Raw genomic sequence first — 19719 nt, forward strand, 5'->3', positions numbered from 1 at the left:
TCTGTTGATGTCAGCCTGTTGGATATATTGGCAAGATGTCATTTCTTGATTGTTACATCAATATTTGGTGCTTTCTGCTTAGATGGCATCTCCCTTGTTTAGGCATTAGCTTAAGATTTTGAAATAACAATCATCTGGTCCTACTGATTTGAGTATTTTTCTTTTTCTTCATATTTGAATGTCTCTTCCACATTTATTTGATGCTTCTGGCTGATAGGATTGTATCTAAGACTGACAAAGACTTCTCATCCTAACTCTGCACCACATGGAAGTATTTTTTTCAGCAACGTGAAAATGTGAAACATTTTGTATGGATGCTATATCTGAACCAGAGTGCCTGTAGTTATTACAGGCCACATAGCTCTCAGGCCTGACTGAGAGTTAGCCTGAGAAATTCATGGGAGGATTTCAAAACAATCCTCAGGGACACAAAACAGCCTTGCAGCAGGTGCTGTTTGTCTGTCCTCTTGTTTTCCTTGCAGGAGAAAGTCAGGAGGTGGTGTACACCACTGACCAGTGATGGTGATGTAGCAGCTAACTAACCAATAAGAGTTTCCTTTCTGTACTTTCCATGGAATGAGTCTATAAGACAAGCCTAGAGTAATAAACTAGGGAATTCTCCTGATCTGACTCCCTTGAGAGTCTGTCGTTCTTTTCGCCGTTCCTAATTAGAACGACAATTTTGCTGTGTTTTACTGTGAGATCTGAGTTAAAAATATAATTTTTTGTTGATAGTTGATGGCAAGAATCACCTATAGTACTGCTTAAATCATGTGAGGGAAGATAGGAAAACAATCTGATGACAGAGTTGCATTATTTGAGTCTGTGATTTCAGCCTTTTCTTGGCATCTCTCCTTGAATTGTCCTAGCTCTTGAAGTGTCATCTGGGTTCACATCCATTTGGTTAAGTTTTACTTTTAAATATCTCCTGTATTTAATCCTAGTATTGAAGTTAATTTGCAGTATCATCTCTGTTGCAACAAATGATATCAAATTCTCTCAGTTGTTGAGTTTCTTCTTTTAGTGATTGCAGAGGGATTTTTAAATACTGAGTATTTTTCCCTGGTCTCGTTACAAGCCAAGGGTTGTTAAATGTTACTGCTTTGGAGCCCTATGAATAAGTTGGTGTAAGAACATTAAAAACAAATGCAACATGTACACGCCTTCCCCCTGCCGTGACTGGCTTGGTGGTTTATGCTTGTCTTGCCAACTGCAGCAATCCTTTTCTAGATCTGCCTGCTTCTTCCTGTCTGCAACTGCTGATTTGAGTTTTTTCTCAATCTATACTAATTACCCTGTCCTCTCTTGGTGTTTATATACCTCTCCCTGCCATATTGCTGGAGTCATCAGTATGTTTCAGCAGTAGATGGGCTTCCTGATCCAACAAACCATTTTCCTAAATCCTGCGGATGGGAACAGCAAAAGTTAATATTCCTGTCTGAGGCATAGCTCTTGCACAAAAGCCACTGCTGAGTCACGTAAGGGCAAGCTACCATGCTGATTTTGTCTTTGGAAACAGGCCACATGTAAGCTGCATGTGAGATGTGGGCAGTTATGTGAACAGCCCTTTGGCAGCCTTGCATGTATGTTTCAATGCAGTTGAAAGGCTGACAGTCTCACAAGAAGCTGCAGGTATTGTTCATCTCGCCTCGTTTCAGCCTCTAGTCACTCTGAGCTTCTTTCATGGTGGTGCAGAGTTCTGGGTAAAACAGAGCTGACATCTGTAGATGTCACAGACACCAGTGCTTGAACTCAGGGTCTGTGTATTTCTCTGCAGTGGGTGAAAGGGTAACCCAGAATTACCCTTTCTGGTAACTGACTGGCTTGCACACTGTGTGGTTGATACAATCAGATGAACACCTTCCAGAAAGATTTAACTTTACGATTTTCAGTATGTTCATAACATGCTGAGAGTGACTTTAGCAGTCCTCATTTAGCTGTTCTCGCCAGTTTGAATGAAGGCATTTGCATTTCTTCAGTGTTATAATCCGATCATTTCAACTTACTTATTTGCAGAACCTGGGAGAGTAAAATTTTGCTCTGGTAATTAGAAATTCAGGTTGCTGTGGTAAAAATAGCAATAATGTAAATTTCTAGAATAGTTATAATACTTTATTTTTTCAAGCTAACAAAAGTACCAGTATGTGACAAATTAATGGAGATGCATTCAATTAAAAGTGATGCAGAATGAATTTAATTATATATGTGCATAGCTGTATTCTGTTTACATTTACTAGAATTAGTGTTTAAATTGACTGCTTAATTGTTTGGAAAGGAATGGATGATGTTACATTAATATTATTAAAGTATATTTTTCTGTCTCTTGCTTTTTGCACTGAGTACAGTAACAGATTCCTGTTGTGAAAGCTGCTAAGTCTGTATGCTTTTTATATAAAAGAATATTAGTGTTCTAGATAGTTTCAACTGTACAGCCAGACATCAGTTAGACACTACTGCTGTAATCTGAAAAAGTAGTGCGTAGCAAGTTCCTGTTACAGTTTGATCACATTTTTCTGGAGTAAAAACTGTTCTAGCGTGATAATGAATGGTTTCCAGTTTGGACATTAAAAACCTTAAATTATTTTTACTTTAGCCTTTCGTATCTGTAGATGTTATATATCTATTTATTTTAGGTTTTCAGTTTCATTAGCAGATGATTTTAGCAGATCAATTTCTAGCTGCATCCAGGACTCCAGGTGAGGCTACCCCAGAGCAGAGCAGGACAGTCCCTTCCCTTGACCAGCTGGTGATGCTGTGCCTGATGCACCTCAGGACACAGTGACAAATGGGCCCTGTAACAGGCAGACCTGAGTTGTCAATAGAAGAATGGTTTTGTGCCTTCAGCTAGGGCTTTAAAACATAGTTTAAGAATATTTTTAAGGAAATAGACCAATAGATACAATTTTTGTTTTTCTGAGTTACAGATGTAAAGTTCTTTTCTGTTTGCTGTATAGGGTTTTTCTTCTCTCATCTCCTCTTTTTTGTCTTTGTGGCAAATTGTATTATACTTGTACATTTCTAGAAATGGAGGAGGATTGTTAAGTAATGTACTGTAGGAGGTTGCTGTCAAACATTTATTTTAATTCATAAGATCTGAATTTAAAAACATATTTCAAAACTCAGGAAGGAAAGAAAGGTGAAACACAGCACTTTCATGTTGAAAGCAGAGACATGCTTAATAATGGAGAGGCAACCCTAAGATCATTTGAATGATACCATAACAAAAAAACTGATTAGAATAAGAGGTGTATTTATTAACTGTGTGAGCTAAGTATTTTGTGTTTTCCTATCAAGAATTATCATTCTGTGTTCTCTCTTGTATTTCTTCATTGCGTGCACTGTGTATCCTGTGTCTGTAGTGGGCATTCCAAATCCTATTGGTATACAGTGTGGCTATCCTTCACAGTTTTAACTCTGAGGATGCTCAAGTGACATGGAGGAATGGAACACAAAGACCAATTTCAATAAGGTCATTCTAAGAGTCTCTGTCACATCTGCCTGTTTCATGCTGACACTCCTGGAAGTCATTCTCATCCTTTTATTAATATTATTCCAAAAGTTAAATCTGCAACTATTTAGTTCTTCAGACTGAATTCTTACTTTCAGTTTTGCCAAATCGTTATGTTGAGAAGTTTCAATTAACTGGGGTTGTATAATAATTAAAAATAAACGATTTTGGTGGCATTTCGTAGGAATTAGTAGTTCTTAGCTGTGCTAGAAGAAACAAGGAAACCATGTGGTTGATTTTTACGTGATGTTAGGCTAAAGATGCAGCTCCAAATATGCAGAAAGATCTGTAGTGTTAAGACTTATTTTACATCAGGGATTAAATTATGCGGTATCTAGTTTGTTTAAACTAGATAAAAAGATTGTGCATATGTAAAGTACTTTGTGAGGCCTGTGCCACGATAGCACAGAGTATTAAGAGTGGCCTCTCCTCCTCTAGTCCTGGCACAGCTCTAAAGCAGCTGCCTTGTACCGGAGCCATGTGTTAGGCCAGATGGCTTACAGCCCCTTGCACAATTCATACTGAGGTGAGTCCTCATTTGGAATTGCAGTGGGGCTGCTTTGAGGAAGAGATGGTGCCATCTCCAACCTCATCTGTGCACAGCAGTTTATGTGCTGTACCTCAGTCAAGATTGACAAAATAAGCAGAACTGCAACGTGGTTTTCAGTGTCTTAATCTAAACTATCAGTAAACTTCTAAGTATCAGATTAGCACTTCACTTTTTCTAATATTTGTTATAACAAAAAGATTCAAGTACTAATTGTGATTATGCAGCAGAACATGTATGGATAGCACTGCATCCTTTTAAAAAGTCTTGTTTAGTAATAAGAAATAAAAGCAGAAACTCAATTTTTACTTCTGGTGTTTTTCAGATGGTGGTAAAAACCTTCATGGATATGGACCAGGACTCAGAAGATGAAAAGCAGCAGTATCTCCCTTTAGCCTTGCACCTTGCATCTGAATTCTTCCTCAGGAATCCCAATAAAGATGTGCGCCTCCTTGTAGCATGTTGCTTGGCTGATATCTTTCGTATCTATGCTCCTGAAGCTCCATATACTTCCCATGACAAACTTAAGGTAAAAATGCTTCATAAAATAAAGGCTTTTCTCCTACCTTGTTCTTACTGAAGAGAATAGAAACTGCCCCCTCTCCCAAAAAAAACCCCAAACCAAACAGTCATCCCTCCCCCAACAGAAAACGCCAGAAACCAACAGAAAAATGTTTTCAGAATGTATACTGATTCTTAGTTTTATTAAAGAGAAGTTGCTTCAGTCCTGTAAGTCAGTGTAATACTTCAGGGCCAGAGATGTGTAAAGGAATGCTAGGTAGCCAGTATCTCTGTTGGTGATAACTTTCTGTCAGTGCCTAAAAAAGAAAATTTAATGATGTCATGTTACGAGTTTGAAAATGTGGATAGATGTTGCTACTAAAGGATTGCATTTTCACTTTCTGCTGAATCCAACTTTTAAATTTTGGTTTTTTTGACAGGACATATTCTTGTTTATTACAAGACAATTAAAAGGCTTGGAGGACACGAAGAGCCCTCAATTTAACAGATACTTTTACTTGTTAGAGGTAACACAATAGTTGTAATTTTCAGTAGATGGTATTAGCTCTCTAAGCTGAATAAGTGTAATCAGTTGTTCTCCTGATGTGCCAGTATGCCTGGCAAATTTATTTCATTCTGTATATCACACCAGTCTCATTAAAGTTAAGTGAGTTGCTTCTTTTAGTACTTAAAATGATGTTTGAGTTTAGTAAGTTTGTCAGTCTGCAGTTGAGGACATGTTAAAACAATTGGTATTTATTAAAATTTAGCCTTTTTCTTACAATTCCATAAATTGGGGGGTTTTTTATCAAGAGAGAAAATTTCAAATGCTGATTAAAATGCAAATGTGTCTATATTGGTGATAGAAGGAATGTAATATTTTTGCTTTAAAAACATTGCAAAACCATACTGTTGAGAAGAACTGAGTGGTGGAGTTCAGTTCTTTGCATTTAGAAATAGTATCTCATTTGTAAACAAGATATTTGATGTTTAAAACATGATGTTTAAAATTGTATTGTTTCATAGCATGAATTAAAAATAAGGTCTTATTAAATTAACAAGTTCTTTCAGTCAGCTTTTATACTTAAGAAATCAGATCATTCTGTATTTAGCTTTTTCTGGATATATCTTGCAAAGCCCTTCTGTATAACAAGCTCATTATATGCAAAGCAAATATCCAGTCTCTTTCCCCAAAGCATTTACATCTACTGTATATTATTTTTCCTTAAATAGAAAAACCACATAGCCAACATATTTATGTTACTTAATGTGAAATTGTACTAGCCTAAATATCCTAATTTTTGTTTTAGAATTTAGCTTGGGTCAAATCTTACAACATCTGCTTTGAGTTGGAAGATTGCAATGAAATTTTTATTCAGCTTTTTAGGACTCTTTTTTCAGTTATCAAGTAAGTTGAATCACTTCCATTAATATTAATTGTCAAAATATCATCAGGTTTGGGGGTAGACTGAATCATTGCATAGTTGACAGATAAATATGTCTGAACAGAAGTCTTTCTCTTAATGAGGTGCTACAGGGAAAGCAAATCAATGTGAACTACTGACACTATGGAGGGGTGTGTGTCTGAAAGTAAATGTGTTTTAGAATTTGTTGTCCATATTATTGCAGTATACTTCATTGTGATTAATTTATCTACGTTTTTATATTGATCGTTATTGTCCTTTTTTATTTTGATTTTCTTAAAGCAGAGTTAGGTTGTTGTAGATGTTTGAACCTTTCTGTAAGAGAGGAAAGACACATAGTTTTGAGATGTGGAGAGTGTAAGGGAGAGAAAACTGGACAACATTAGATGTTGTTTCTTGATTGTACTGTTAGTATTTGTCAGAGTCTGAGAATTTAATATTGATAGTATTCTTTATTATTTTAGTAATAGCCACAACCAGAAGGTACAAATGCATATGCTGGACTTGATGAGTTCTATCATCATGGAAGGCGATGGAGTAACTCAGGAGCTGCTGGACTCAATTTTGATTAACCTCATTCCTGCACACAAGGTCTGCCAAGTAAAAAATTATTGTAGTATACTGTTATAATAATTCTTACTGCCTTTTGAATGTTGTTTATCTCTTTATACACTTTAGCTATTGTGACTGTTTTATTTTCTCACATTCATTTGGGAATTACCTGGTGGTGTTGATTAGCTGTGTCTAGATCATACAATACCAAGAGATTATGCCACCTCAGGATCTCTGTACTGAAACATAAATGAAGTGTTTTCAAGCAAATATAATAAGATAACATTGTATCTTGAGGAGCGTAGGTGGTTGGTTTTTCTTTTGGCTTATGTTGGGCTTTTTTAGTAGAGAAGATTAGTAAATATTTTTGAATTTAGAAAAAGGGGGCAGTGGGGATGAAATATTCCCAAGACTTCTGTGGTGTCTTGCTGTTCTGCCCAGCTTGCCAGTTAGCACCTTCCTAGTTGTGCTTTCCGCTCCTTCCATTGTCTTTCTCCATTTAATTCACTTATAAGGAACAAAGTGTCACAGAACACACACACACACTCTCCTTTCTAGAGGAATTTTATTCCTTGAAGACAGGATCACTGGGTCTGCACTTGAGCTTTTAAAATACCTTCACTGTTATGCCTTAATAAATTTAAAAAGAGAATAAACAAATTTTTAGCTGTGAAATAAGGGAAAATGAGGTGCAGGCTGGTGATGCCTTACACTGATCAAGAAAATTCCCTTGATAAAACACTTGTATTTACCAGAAATAGTATGAAGTTTCAGTTACTAGTTACAGTAGATGAAGTGTTCTCTGATTATCAAGTATGTGTTTGTTTGTTTATTTGTTAATTTAAACTTGCAATTTAAGTTACAAAAATTATGGCAGATCCATCCATGACTACATAATTAAATGAGTATATAAAAGCAGGGTTTATTCATTTGGTTGCATAAAGAGGGGAGAGTTCATGGAAATGTGTAGCATGGGATTGAGTAAACTGTGGCTATTGTCATTTACCTGTGAAATCTCATCAGGCTTATAAAAGTATAATAGCCTGCGATGAATTTGCATTCCTTCTTTCATAATCATGAGACAGGAATACCATTCTGTCAAATAATTTTTATTTACAGCAATGAGATGTCTTAATGAAACTGCTAACACAGAGGCCTCTTACAACTAGAGTCCTTGTGAAAATTTAATTCTTTGTAAGTTGCTTCTAATGAATGATAAGCAGTAGATACGAGGAATGAAAGCAGAGAGTGGTGATCTGAGGTGATGCTATTAACAATGATGGACATTGCTCTGAGGTAGAATGTCCCAGTAAAACCTTGTACAACTTAACAGTGTGTTGTGACTACTTGATTTAGGCAAAGTAAAAGTGATTGTGATCCTTTAACATTAACATTGTTACAGTTCTGCCTAATGAAGAAAATTCTCAAGCAAGGCTCTGATAGAGGGAGATAAATTTGTTGTTAATATTGGGCTGTGATGCATATTTAGTATCACTTAGAGGACTGGTGCCACTCTTACCAGCCCTTGGTCATGACTGAGCAAATAATATCCTGTAGTAGTCAGTGCTCAGTACTGTAATTTGGTCAGTATGTCAGTCTGTGTTATTTTGTTTCCTGTAAGAGGACTTAAAGGACTGCTTTACCATGAGAGTTTAAAAAAAAAACAACAGAAAGTTCCTTTGTCTGATCTGCCTAGCAGAGTTTGACTGTTACAACTGTTCTTCTTTCATGAACACATCTCAAAGAAAATTCTGTGATTATATTGCCTGTCTTTAGATATGTAAATCAGAAGCGCTGTAGCCTTAAGAGCACAGTTGATTTTCTTGTAGAATGCATACAATAGCAATACTTTTGGGTCTGTGCAAAGCAAATACCAGTCATTTTCTGCTATGACATAAGAAAAATACCAGTCTGGCAAGACTTGAAGGAAGTTTGTAAAGAAGCTGAAGTAATGTGTTTTGAATAATGCACTCTGGTTTGTTTGGTTTTTTTAATTAGACATGATATAGAGTCTACCTCCAAATCTAGATTATATTAATTTGTACATCTATTCTTAGTAAAGTGATGGTGTGGTGTACATTGTTCTCTGTGTGTGCTAATGTGACTCTCATCTCATAAATCCAGGTTTTCGATAGCAGTAACCTGTCACATTTTGCTCACATTTTGACCTGTGGCCTCAAACTGTAGCTCTTTTTATTAACTTCAAAAGTAGTGCTGTTCAATGAATATTTATCTTCCCAGTCTTACTTAAGTTATTCCTTAAAAACATTTTCATGTGTTAAAAATCTGTATTTTCTTCTGCATGTTCTACAGCATGGGCAATTCAGATCCACAAGGTTTCTTTTCTCCTAATAGTTGAAATGGTTGATTATTTGTTTTATCAAGTAATACATTACTTTTTTAGGCTGTTTTGGTGTTTGGTTCTTCAGTATTGTGATGTTCTGTGTTCATGTGTGTATTTGGGTTGTTGGTTTGGTTGTGTGGAAGAAGCTGTAATGAAGATCCATAGAAAATGTATTTTAAAGTTTGAGATTGGCAGTCTCTTAGTTTAATACCAGCATACCAGTCAACAAGATTTTAGTCACGGTTGGGTTTGGGGAAAAAGTGATGGGATATTTTTTGAGAAGAATTCATACAAATCTGTCTGTCTTCTATAATGAGACATCAGCTTAGTGCTTTGGTGACTGAGGAGATATATGTTTGAGCCTTGGCCACTTGTTTCTCTTTACTATCTGTTGATGAACTGTCCTTGTAATCTCATTAGTTAAAGGAACATGGGAGAGTTCTCAATGTAGACTCACCAAATATCGCATTTCCAAGAATCATTCATTCCTAGGCTTTACTTGAGTTTTTTCTGCAGTGATTTGTAATTTTCAGGGCAATCAGCTCATCCATATCTATTTTTTCCCCTCCAAGCTGAATTAATCCTTAGATGGTATGAGATACTGTGTATGGGATTTGTATAGACTTGGACAGTCAAATTTTTCAGATGTGCACTTACATTCTTTTTCTTACTCAAGGGCAGTATAAACAATGTTCAGATTTGTCATATTACAATCAAATGCTTACTTGGAAAGTTAACTGCTAACTCTGCCCAAGTGTAGGTGCTTTCTGTAGTCTCACTGTGGGCTGTCTCAGAGCATATGGTTGAGTCTGTGGAGAAGTCAGTGCACAGTTTTACTCTCTAGAAGAGGCTGAACTTGTTACAGAGTGTACCTTTAATGAGTATGTGAGGCATGAACAAAACCACATTTAAATATTAAATCAGTGTATTCTTCAGTGCCAGATTTGGTGCACGTTTATTTTCAGAGTATGGAGGTATGCTAATGTTTCTTCAAAGTTTCTTACTGCATGTGAAAACCCTTTAAAATTTTATTATATTTTCTTTATTTCAGAACCTTAACAAACAAGCGTTTGATCTTGCAAAAGTCCTGTTGAAAAGGACCGTCCAGACCATTGAACCGTGTATTGCCAATGTATGTAAATTAATTAATCCATATTACCTGCCAGTAACAAGTGTTCTTGTTACTGTCTTGATTTATTGGAGATTGGATGGGCATTTTTATTCTTTTAGATGTTGTTTATAGAAGCTACTACAGTTTTCAGAATAGGATGTTGTTGGCTTGGTTGTTAAGTGTAGGAAGTATTTCAAATAAGTGAAGAGAAAATTAATTTTTATCCATCTCAGTCTAATGTTAAGCCTAAATGTAGGCTATGAAAATAGGTGACCACCAAAAATCCTGTTAAAACAAAAGGAATTATTAAGACTTCATATATCCAGCAACCAGCCAGCCTCATTTCATATCCAGCTTTAGGATGAAGCATTTCAAGCTACTGGCTCTTTGCTAGATTTCCTTCCCCTCCTAAACTTGCTATGACTTGTAGTCATAACACGTAGAAGAACTATGCTTTCTACAAGGCTTCCTTCAAACTATAATTTCTTCTTTTTAGATGTGAGTGTTGTATTAATACAGCCTATTAATACAGCTACTGCAGTCTTTGATGAATGTGTTCTGATCCATTCTGTTGCCTTTCCTTGGTGCTGAAGCCAACAGAATTAATAAAATTCAGAGTAGTTTAAAAGGGAATCAGGTAGGTTCGTTAAAAACAAAAAAAATTAATCAGTAAGTATTTAAAAGGTTAAGGAGTCTCTCTAAGAGTTACCACATTCCAATTTCCCTGTTTTTTTTAAGCTTTGTGATTAGTCATATCTGGAAACAGGATAGTACATAAAGTAACCTTTGAGTCAATTTAACACTACTCTCCTTACTTTCTTTTTCAGTCGTGTAATAAGTAGCTCTTTTTGCTATTGCATTTGCACTGCTTAAATAATATTAACCCACAATATCTAATAGGAAGAATTAAGTTTTAATATACTTTATATAAATCCAAAAATAAATAATTCATAATTTTGACTACTTAAGTTTGTTTCTGTTAGATCACTAATGATCTTGATACATTACCCATCAAATAATTGCAAGACATGACATAAAGACATCTGACATTCTTTAAAATTGATTTGAAGCAGAGAACCTTTTTTTCAGTGTTTGATGATCTTCAGTTGGATTGGGTTTCAATTAAAGAAAAAATTTTTAAGTACTAATTTTTTTTGGTCGATGTTCTACTAGTTGAATATACATTTTAAGTTAAGAATTATTTTATTACCTGTTAATTTTGCTTGGGAGATACTTACTGAGATTTGATATTATCAAATTGTAATGTATTTAACTATCTTGATAGAATCAATAGAACTGAATTGAGAAGGAAGTTTGTAATTTGCTTGAGCCAAAATTTTAATAGCGAAATGTAATGAAGAAATTGTGCTTTGAACGTCTCCCCTTAGTATAAAGCCATTAATTATACTAGTTAAAATAATTTTTAAAAATAATGTTTACATTAATGAAGGAAAATATACTACATAACAATGTTTGTATTTCAGTTTTTTAACCAGGTTCTGGTACTGGGAAAGTCTTCAGTAAGTGACTTATCAGAACATGTGTTTGACTTGATACAAGAGCTTTTTGCCATAGATCCTCACTTACTGCTGTCCGTCATGCCACAGCTGGAATTCAAGCTGAAGGTGGGTTACACTGTAGCTTTGGACAATCACTTAAATTTGTGGGGATATTAAGAGTGCAGAACTGTAGATTTAATAAGTGTTCTACTAGGGAGATAAAAATTCTATATTTATTATTTTCTTTTGAAGGTAAATATAATATTAAAGAAGGAATACTGGAAATTTGTATGCGCATATTGTTCTTATAAAGATGTATTATGCACACAAAATATATATAATCATTATAATGATTAATTATTGCAGTCTAATGCAAAACCTTTATGTACTTAATCTTTGGGTTACACCCAAAATTTATAAAGTTATTAGGCTGTGCTTGGCTTATTTTATGAAGTGCAAATGTTTTAACTTCAGAATTGATTTGCAGAATTTTCTTCTATGAAATAATGTTTTAATAATAGGGGAATTATTTCCTAATATTTTATCAGATTTGTTACTGTCAGCAAATAAGTCAGCTGACGGCTTTTGAATCCTTGAAAATGGTTAATTTATCCTGATTTGGAGGTCTGTGGGGGTTTTAATTAAAAAGCTGTTTGTCTTTCCTAAGATTGTAAGTGGACAAGACAAATGATTCTGTATGTGTGGATGTGCATGTAGGCTATGGTTGCAATAAACAAAAATAACCAAGAAATGATTATTTGGTGAAATTACATGTAGCTTTCATTAGTGCACATGTGTTTATAGCATCTTAATTGCTGTTTTTTCAGCACACACAAAATAGTCTTAAAAATATTTTAAAACAAATAATTAATTGTTTATATTGTCAAATATATGTTAGAGTGCCATGTATAGGACTTTTTTATTCCTAAAACAGTGAAGCACAGCCATCTCTTTAGTGTCTGTAATACATTAACTTAATAGGTATTTATATATTTTGCTTCATATTAGTTCAATAATTAAAGAGAATGAGGATTATCAGAAATATATTCATACTGAGTTTTTAACTAACTTCAAAAAACAGAAAGAAAATTATTATTAATGTATTAAGGATAATGATTTACAGTTCCTTTTTCATGTCTTGATTTTTTTAGAGCAATGATGGAGAAGAACGTTTGGCTGTTGTTCGACTTCTAGCTAAACTGTTTGGCTCCAAAGATTCTGATCTGGCCACACAAAATCGACCTCTTTGGCAGTGCTTTCTTGGGCGGTAAGAGAAATGGGATAGAATTCTGAATTTCTGTTCTTCTTTAATGGTCTTTTTTTCTGTTTGCTTACAGTATTGCATTTTCCATTGTCTTTTTAGAGGATATAACTGTTTGTATTGGAACAAGTTATATTATTAAACCTTCAAAGCAGAAAACTGCATAGAGTTATATTTTAGAAGGATGAAGCCTGAAGGACTGCTGCTATATTGCTATCAGCTGTGGGCATATAAGTTAGATAGCACATTATATGCATAGCAGAATTTACACAATAGCTATCCATTTTCATATATTGTCTTCAATTTCATACTGTTCAGCTGTATCTGCAACTCTTACCTGTTTTGTTTAGCATTTACCTTTCTGAGTGAAGAGATACTGTCTTTTACTTAAATGTAGAAGTTCATAATTTTTAAAAAAGTTTTCAAATGACTCCTGTTTGATGCCAGTTTACATTCCTGTAATTTTGTGTGCGCATGTGTGTGTACGTGTGCACACAATTGACGCTGTATGGAGAACTGTGTTCAGAAGTCAGTGGGCAAAATCCATTGGGTCAACATTTTATCCACAAACACCATATTCATTCTTTAAGTTTAGTCCTGCCTGTATTTCATAAGAAATAACAAATACTTGTATGAGGTACATTATGGAGAAAAATTCAAAGTATTTATATTCTCTCATTTTGCCATATAAAAGTATTCTAATAGTTAACATACTATTAACGCATGTTACTACATAGAGAATAATACTGATTTGCAAAGCTAATTAAAAATTAACATTCATCATCTTCTATCCCTCTAGGTTCAATGATATCCATGTCCCTGTGAGATTAGAGAGTGTGAAATTTGCCAGTCATTGCTTAATGAACCATCCAGACTTAGCGAAAGACCTCACTGGTGAGATGCTCATACTGGGGTTTAGAATAATATACAAAATGAGCAGGGAACTGTGTAACTATTTTTGTACATAGCAGTGTAATTCCGAAATGTATCAAGTCCAGTGCTTGATGCTGGATGGAAGAGGTATCTGCTGATTGATTTCTGTTGAACACAAGTGTTAGTTATTAGAAAAAGTCAGAGTGTGTGATTTTGTGTAGGCTTTGTCACAGTGAGTTGTTAAGAAGCTGTCCATTGCAGAGTGAATTTTAAAGTAATTTCAACTTCTAAAGAAACTTTAGGTGAGGCAAAGCAAATATCGGTGTAATGTCCTAACTTATTTTCTAAACCAGTCGCTGAGTTTCCCACTGCTCTGTTCCAATGAGTTGAGAAAATACCTTTTTGGTGATCTAAACTATGAAGTTTCTTCTTTCTATACAGTATTGTTTTAACTGGGAGAAGATCTTCAGACTTATCTGAAAATACTGTTGTTTTTTGATGCAAGCTATTCTACAATTGTCAGTATTTTTGATTTGTTATTTTTTACTCTTCAGGAATGAGGGTTTCTTCTCTTTTTGTTTCTTCTTATTCCCTCACCCCCCTTTACTTACAATATATTCTAGTCAACTTTATTTCACTTTATTGCTTCTTGCAAATGAGGTTATCATAAAAGCTGTCACTCCTATATTCTTCTGATACTGAGTTACCTAATTGTTTTATATTTAACAGAGAAAACATCAGAGCACATGTTTCCTGTGGGGAGCTCTATATTTAATAAATTATATGGTTGTGATATATGACTGACAATTTATTGATGAAACATTATTAATAGATCAGAATACATCACACCTATGTAAAAAAGCCAAGCTTTTTGTTGTTTCTGCTCATAACAGAATATTTGAAGGTTAGATCACATGACCCAGAAGAAGCCATTCGACATGATGTTATTGTTACAATTATTACTGCGGGCAAGAGAGATCTCTCTTTAGTCAATGACCAGCTGCTTGGCTTTGTAAGGGAAAGAACGCTGGACAAACGGGTAAGTGTTAATGTTGTATTTTCAGCAATTACCTGCTTCTAATACACTTTGGTAAAAGTAAAATAAAAAAACCCCAAAGCCGCAGAATCAGAATCTTCAGACTTGACTATTAACAAGAATACTTCCAGGAAAAAAAATAATTGTCCTACAAGAACATCGTAATGAAAATTCCATATTGTGGTGGCATCGATCGAGTGTTGTCAAGCAAATAGGGTCATTGACACGTGATAAGCACAGTTACATTGTAAGAACATAAGAATGGTTACACATGCTTAAGCCAAAGGTCAGTATAACCCATTATAATTCTCACTGTGGTCAGTTTTGGCTTCTTGCAATTTGTGATTTAAGGATTTCTTAAGTCTGCTGGCCCATGTTCATAATAACTTTTAACAGAACTTTATTCTATGTATTTATCAATTTCTTTCTTGAATTCATTTTTACTTTATAAGCCTCCATGGCAAATGCATCAGTAAATTCAAGTTTTATGCATATTTCGGAAAAGTGACTTCACTTGTTTTCTTTTAAACTTGTCTGATAATTTGACTGGGTATCTCATAGTACTTGGATTACGTAAAATAATGAATATTCTTTGACTCATATTTAACAAATATGAATACCATATCTTCTCCAGTTCTTTGTTTTCCATTCCAAAGAATCACCTGATTGACTTCCACACAAATTTATTGTTACAGACATCTGATCCTTCTTGTCTGGATGTTCTCTATGCTGTTGTAACTGTATCCTGTTGTAAGGTGACCAGACTTAGGAACAATTTACCACTCATCAGAACATTGATTTTGAATGGCATTCACAGTTTGCACCATGTTGCGTACATACTTGACGATAATCTTTTTCTTATTCTGAAGCATTCTGTCTGTCTCTTCTGCTATTTCTGAGAACTGAGCTGACAGTTTTGGAAAATATTCATGTTAATGTCAGTGTTTTTCTTTAATAACTTTAGATGGCATACTGCCAAATAATGTACATGCAGAGTTAAGGCTGGTGGGAAAATCTGTCCTTAATCTGAATTTCTTCTATTTCATATTGTAACAATTCAGTAGCATGACATTTTTTGGCAATTCTTAATTATGATGTTACATCTGACTACCTTAGTAAATTTTATAAACACTGTTCAGTTCATTTTGTAATAATTTTTTATATGTTAAGTGTCAGAGATTCTTTTCTGACTTCCTCTGTAGGTTCCTTTTGTTCCCTTCATTGTGAAAATCAGTCATTTCTTTCCACCAATTTCCCTCTATGTTTTAGTCAATAACTAATTCACAACCAAATTTTTATTTTAAGGCCCTCTGGTATGAGACTTTCTTGGAAGTTTTTGTGATCTTAATGCATTTTACTGATGTTACTTCTGGGTCTGCTAAAAGTTATTTTGTCTTGGATAAAACTTCCCACTATATAAAGTTCAGTGACACATTTTTGTAACTTATTTTTCAGTAGTGTCAGCTCTTTGTTGTTTCTACTGTTCTATTTCAATCTGTTTGCCCATTCAAAATCAGATGTTCTGATGAGTGGCACATTGTTCCTCTTCAGATCTTTTGGTTTCTTTCATATTTGCTGTCTTCAATCTGTTTATGGAGAGATTGCAATAATAGAATAATTCATGTTCTCTATATAATGTCTAAATTCCTGTAAAAATCAGAGATGGGTTACCACCTGGTCTTAATGATTTTGATTCTGGTTGCTTTATTATTTATTTTTTTTTAATGTCTCTTAATGTTACTTTAAGAAACCTCTTCAGACCTCTCTCCTGGAATAAATCTGTTTGTCCTTCAGCCATACAGAAAGGGTCTGGAAGGCTTCCTGCTTCTGGAAGCTTTGGTGAAGATGTGTAGTTAGTATGTTTTTAATAACTTCATTTTGAAACTATTGCCCATGCTTCATCAAAGATTTTCTTTGAACTTGCCAGAGAAAATATACTTACTGTTTCCTGTTTATATTTTTCCGGCTCCATGCTCTTTGGAGGGTGGTGCTTAATAGCAGACTTCTTTGTGCCATGTAGATTTTTTTTTTCCTTTATTACTGTTCTTTTTTGATAGGCTATAGAAAGGATGCCCCCTATGTCATTCTAGTTAGTTACTTCAATTATTTTATTTAAAGTTTACATTTTTTAGTTCCCCTTTTAAGTGGAAATCTTACTATAATGGATTTTGAGAAAAGGATGTCATCTTTACATGGAGAAATACTGATTTTGAGTATGTTCACTATTATACAGGAGCTCTTTGATTGTACTCGCAGTTTGACATTGCATGTTTCTCAGAAGTGATCAAGATCACCTTCCTGCTTTTACAGACACTAAACATGTCCAAAATGTCATTTATGAGATCTAAAAACTTGTAGTACAGCCACCACTTCCCACTGGGACTTCCACCTAGTGAGGACAGGATGATTGTTACTGTTGTCTTCAATGCAGTGTCTCTGTTTTCCTTTAGCATGCTGCTGTCACTAAGACACAGTCAGCTATTACTATACAGCTGTAATACTGATTTCTACAGAGCTAGGTCTTTTTTTGCATGGCTTTAAATCAGTGTGGTGGCACTTTGTGTTCCTCATATGTTTGACTAAATAATTTCACACCAGTCATAGGTTTGATATGTTGCGTTTCAAGATTAGGTGCTTTTTCATGCAATCAGGGAAGAATAAACTTCATCTGTACATGATGTTTCTATTATAAAAAATCTCTGGAGAGAGCTTTAATGAAAATACATCCTGAGGAGAAAATAAAATTGAGCACTGACTAGAAATTACTACACAACAAATACTTGGCATTTGAAGAAGACCTTAGGAATATAGGATGTTTTGTTCAATATAATTAGTGCTATAAAATGACGATCAAGGACTTGTAAACTTTCATCTGTTTTTTTATTTTTAAGATTTTTCTCCAGTTGGGAGAGGAGCATTGCTAACGTCCATGTAATCTGTAGGTTTTCTATGTAGGATTTTCTCAATTCCAGGCTGAGTGCATTATACCTATTTCAGTCATTCTTTTTCTTTAAAAGAACTCTGTATTTGTTGGCTGCATTTACCCTTTGTAGTTGGGTTTCTGTTGGACACATCTACTGCAAACTCCTAAATGATCATTCATCAGTTTGACTTCAGTTTTTAGGCCTGTAGTCATCTATCAAGTGAGTATCACTATTACTCTGAAGAGAATGCTTGTCCAACAGGCTGACGTAAGGTGCCAACCTGTCACTTCAGTTCTGTCTCTTATCTTTATAAGGCAGGGAAATATTTAAATTCTGCTGACTGGTACACCATTTAAGTGATCGGCTTTTTTTCTCCTGACCATATTCTAATTGACACAGTATTGGTAAAAATAGTCTAAACACTTTCTAAAGGAAAAGTTTCTGGCTAAAAGACACTACTTAATTTTCTAAAGGAATATCCTTAGCTGATTTGATCTATATAGACATTTGTATGATTATTGTAACTATTTAAAAAACAACAACAATTTAAAACAAACAAATAAATCCCACTTCCACCAGTAGCTTTCAAATCCATTTTTATTGCTCCAGATGGAAAAGTAACTCTGGTATCAGATGCTTCCCAAAAACTAAAATCTAGTCTTCAGTAATAATTGTTCTTAGCAAAGCTTCATTGGAACACTGTCTCAGGGGTCTTTCCACAGCATCTTCACTTTTCAGAATAATTAGGAGATATTTTAAAGACAAATAACAAAAATGCTCTTTTCCATTATACTGGAGTAATCTAAAAGAACCTGAGAAGTTAAGGGAGTTTTGACAGCTGACTTCATTGGCATTTCTCCCAACAGTCTTTGAGTAGAGACTCAGGCCCTTCATAAGAACTGACTTCCACATCATCAACTAGAAGTCAAAAGCTATGGAGTGAGGAGCCATAGAATCATACACCCATTTTCATTTCCTCTTTACACATTTTTCAGCATGTATGTTTGTTTTAAGCATACTGAAAACTATTGTGGCTTTTTCCAGATGAAGGAAGATGATTGTAAGATGTTTATGAAGGGAATAGGTTTGTTATTCTAATGGGTAAGGGATTGTATTGAACTTTCAGTAGCAATTTTTTTTCAAAACTCAGCTCAACAGCTATCAGTGGAGGAATTTAATGATGTTGGTAAACCAAGGAAGCTAAGGTTATCAAAATTCTTCTGTTAATTAAATCAGGGTAGTAATTCTGTCAGCTGTGTTTATTCATATGCTGCCTTTGAAACGGATTACTTCATTCCTCTTTATGTTTATTTGCTGTTTCATTTTTAATTCTCAGAAGCATCTTATTCTTTTTTTCCCTACATGTATTTTCTGTTCAATGACTTGCTTCCATGTGTTCAAAACATTCTCTAAGGGGTTTGGTCCAGTGTCTCCTTCTGTCAGTCTGCAACTGCCTTTGTGCCTGCTCTGAGATCTAGTCTGCAGCAATTTAACTAATCAGAGTTCTGTTGGCAATCCAAACCTGCTTTCTTTTGTAACCCTTTGTTACTCCTTCATTTTAGGCCTAAATTCTCTGGAATCGTTTTTAGAAATCCTTTTTTGTTTTCTCCTGACAAGTTTTGCCACCATTCCTGTCTCATATAGGAGATCTGATGAAGCTATCGCCTGCATTGGGAGGGTATATAATGAAGAAAAATATTAGTACTTTTCTGAAAATGTTTCCCTTTCAGGCCTTTATTTTCTTCAAAATGTGCTTTAGGTCACAACAGGAGTGAACAAATTCCTGTAGAAAAGTTAAACAGTAACATCTATTTATAGCTAAAGTTTTTCTCTTTTGTGGAAACTAATTACTGTGTTACATTCTAGCAAAGTCATTACCATCTTCATCTGTCGCTTATGGTTTTAATACTAAAGAAATATGTAAAAAATACAAGTTTCTTTTTTCCAAGTTACTGTTATAACCTACTCCAACAACTAGTGGTGTCTTGTGGTAACATGAGCCACACTATCTTGAAAATTTGTCTTTTTTTTGGCCCTTCAAGAAAAGGAAATCATGTAGTAAAACTGTTAAATTAAATGTGCAGTACCTCACTGGTACCGAGTCAAGCCTTCAGTTTAACAAGATTGAGGAAGTTACTC

General features: G+C 34.6%; 1 protein-coding gene across 2 annotated transcripts in view; it reads left to right on the plus strand.

Moving 5' to 3' along the window:
* The window catches only part of PDS5A (PDS5 cohesin associated factor A), a 71694-nt gene that overhangs the window by 19596 nt on the left and 32379 nt on the right, over positions 1-19719 (plus strand). For both annotated transcript variants that reach the window (XM_015625175.1, XM_015625174.3), the window contains exons 3-11: positions 4381-4584; positions 4997-5083; positions 5867-5964; positions 6445-6571; positions 9928-10008; positions 11472-11612; positions 12638-12753; positions 13547-13641; positions 14514-14659. In XM_015625175.1, the coding sequence (XP_015480661.1) occupies positions 4381-4584; positions 4997-5083; positions 5867-5964; positions 6445-6571; positions 9928-10008; positions 11472-11612; positions 12638-12753; positions 13547-13641; positions 14514-14659 (1095 nt within the window). The remainder of the gene's footprint in view (positions 1-4380; positions 4585-4996; positions 5084-5866; positions 5965-6444; positions 6572-9927; positions 10009-11471; positions 11613-12637; positions 12754-13546; positions 13642-14513; positions 14660-19719) is intronic.

The sequence above is a fragment of the Parus major genome, chromosome 4 (genome assembly GCF_001522545.3).
Source record: "Parus major isolate Abel chromosome 4, Parus_major1.1, whole genome shotgun sequence".
Lineage (NCBI taxonomy): Eukaryota > Metazoa > Chordata > Aves > Passeriformes > Paridae > Parus > Parus major.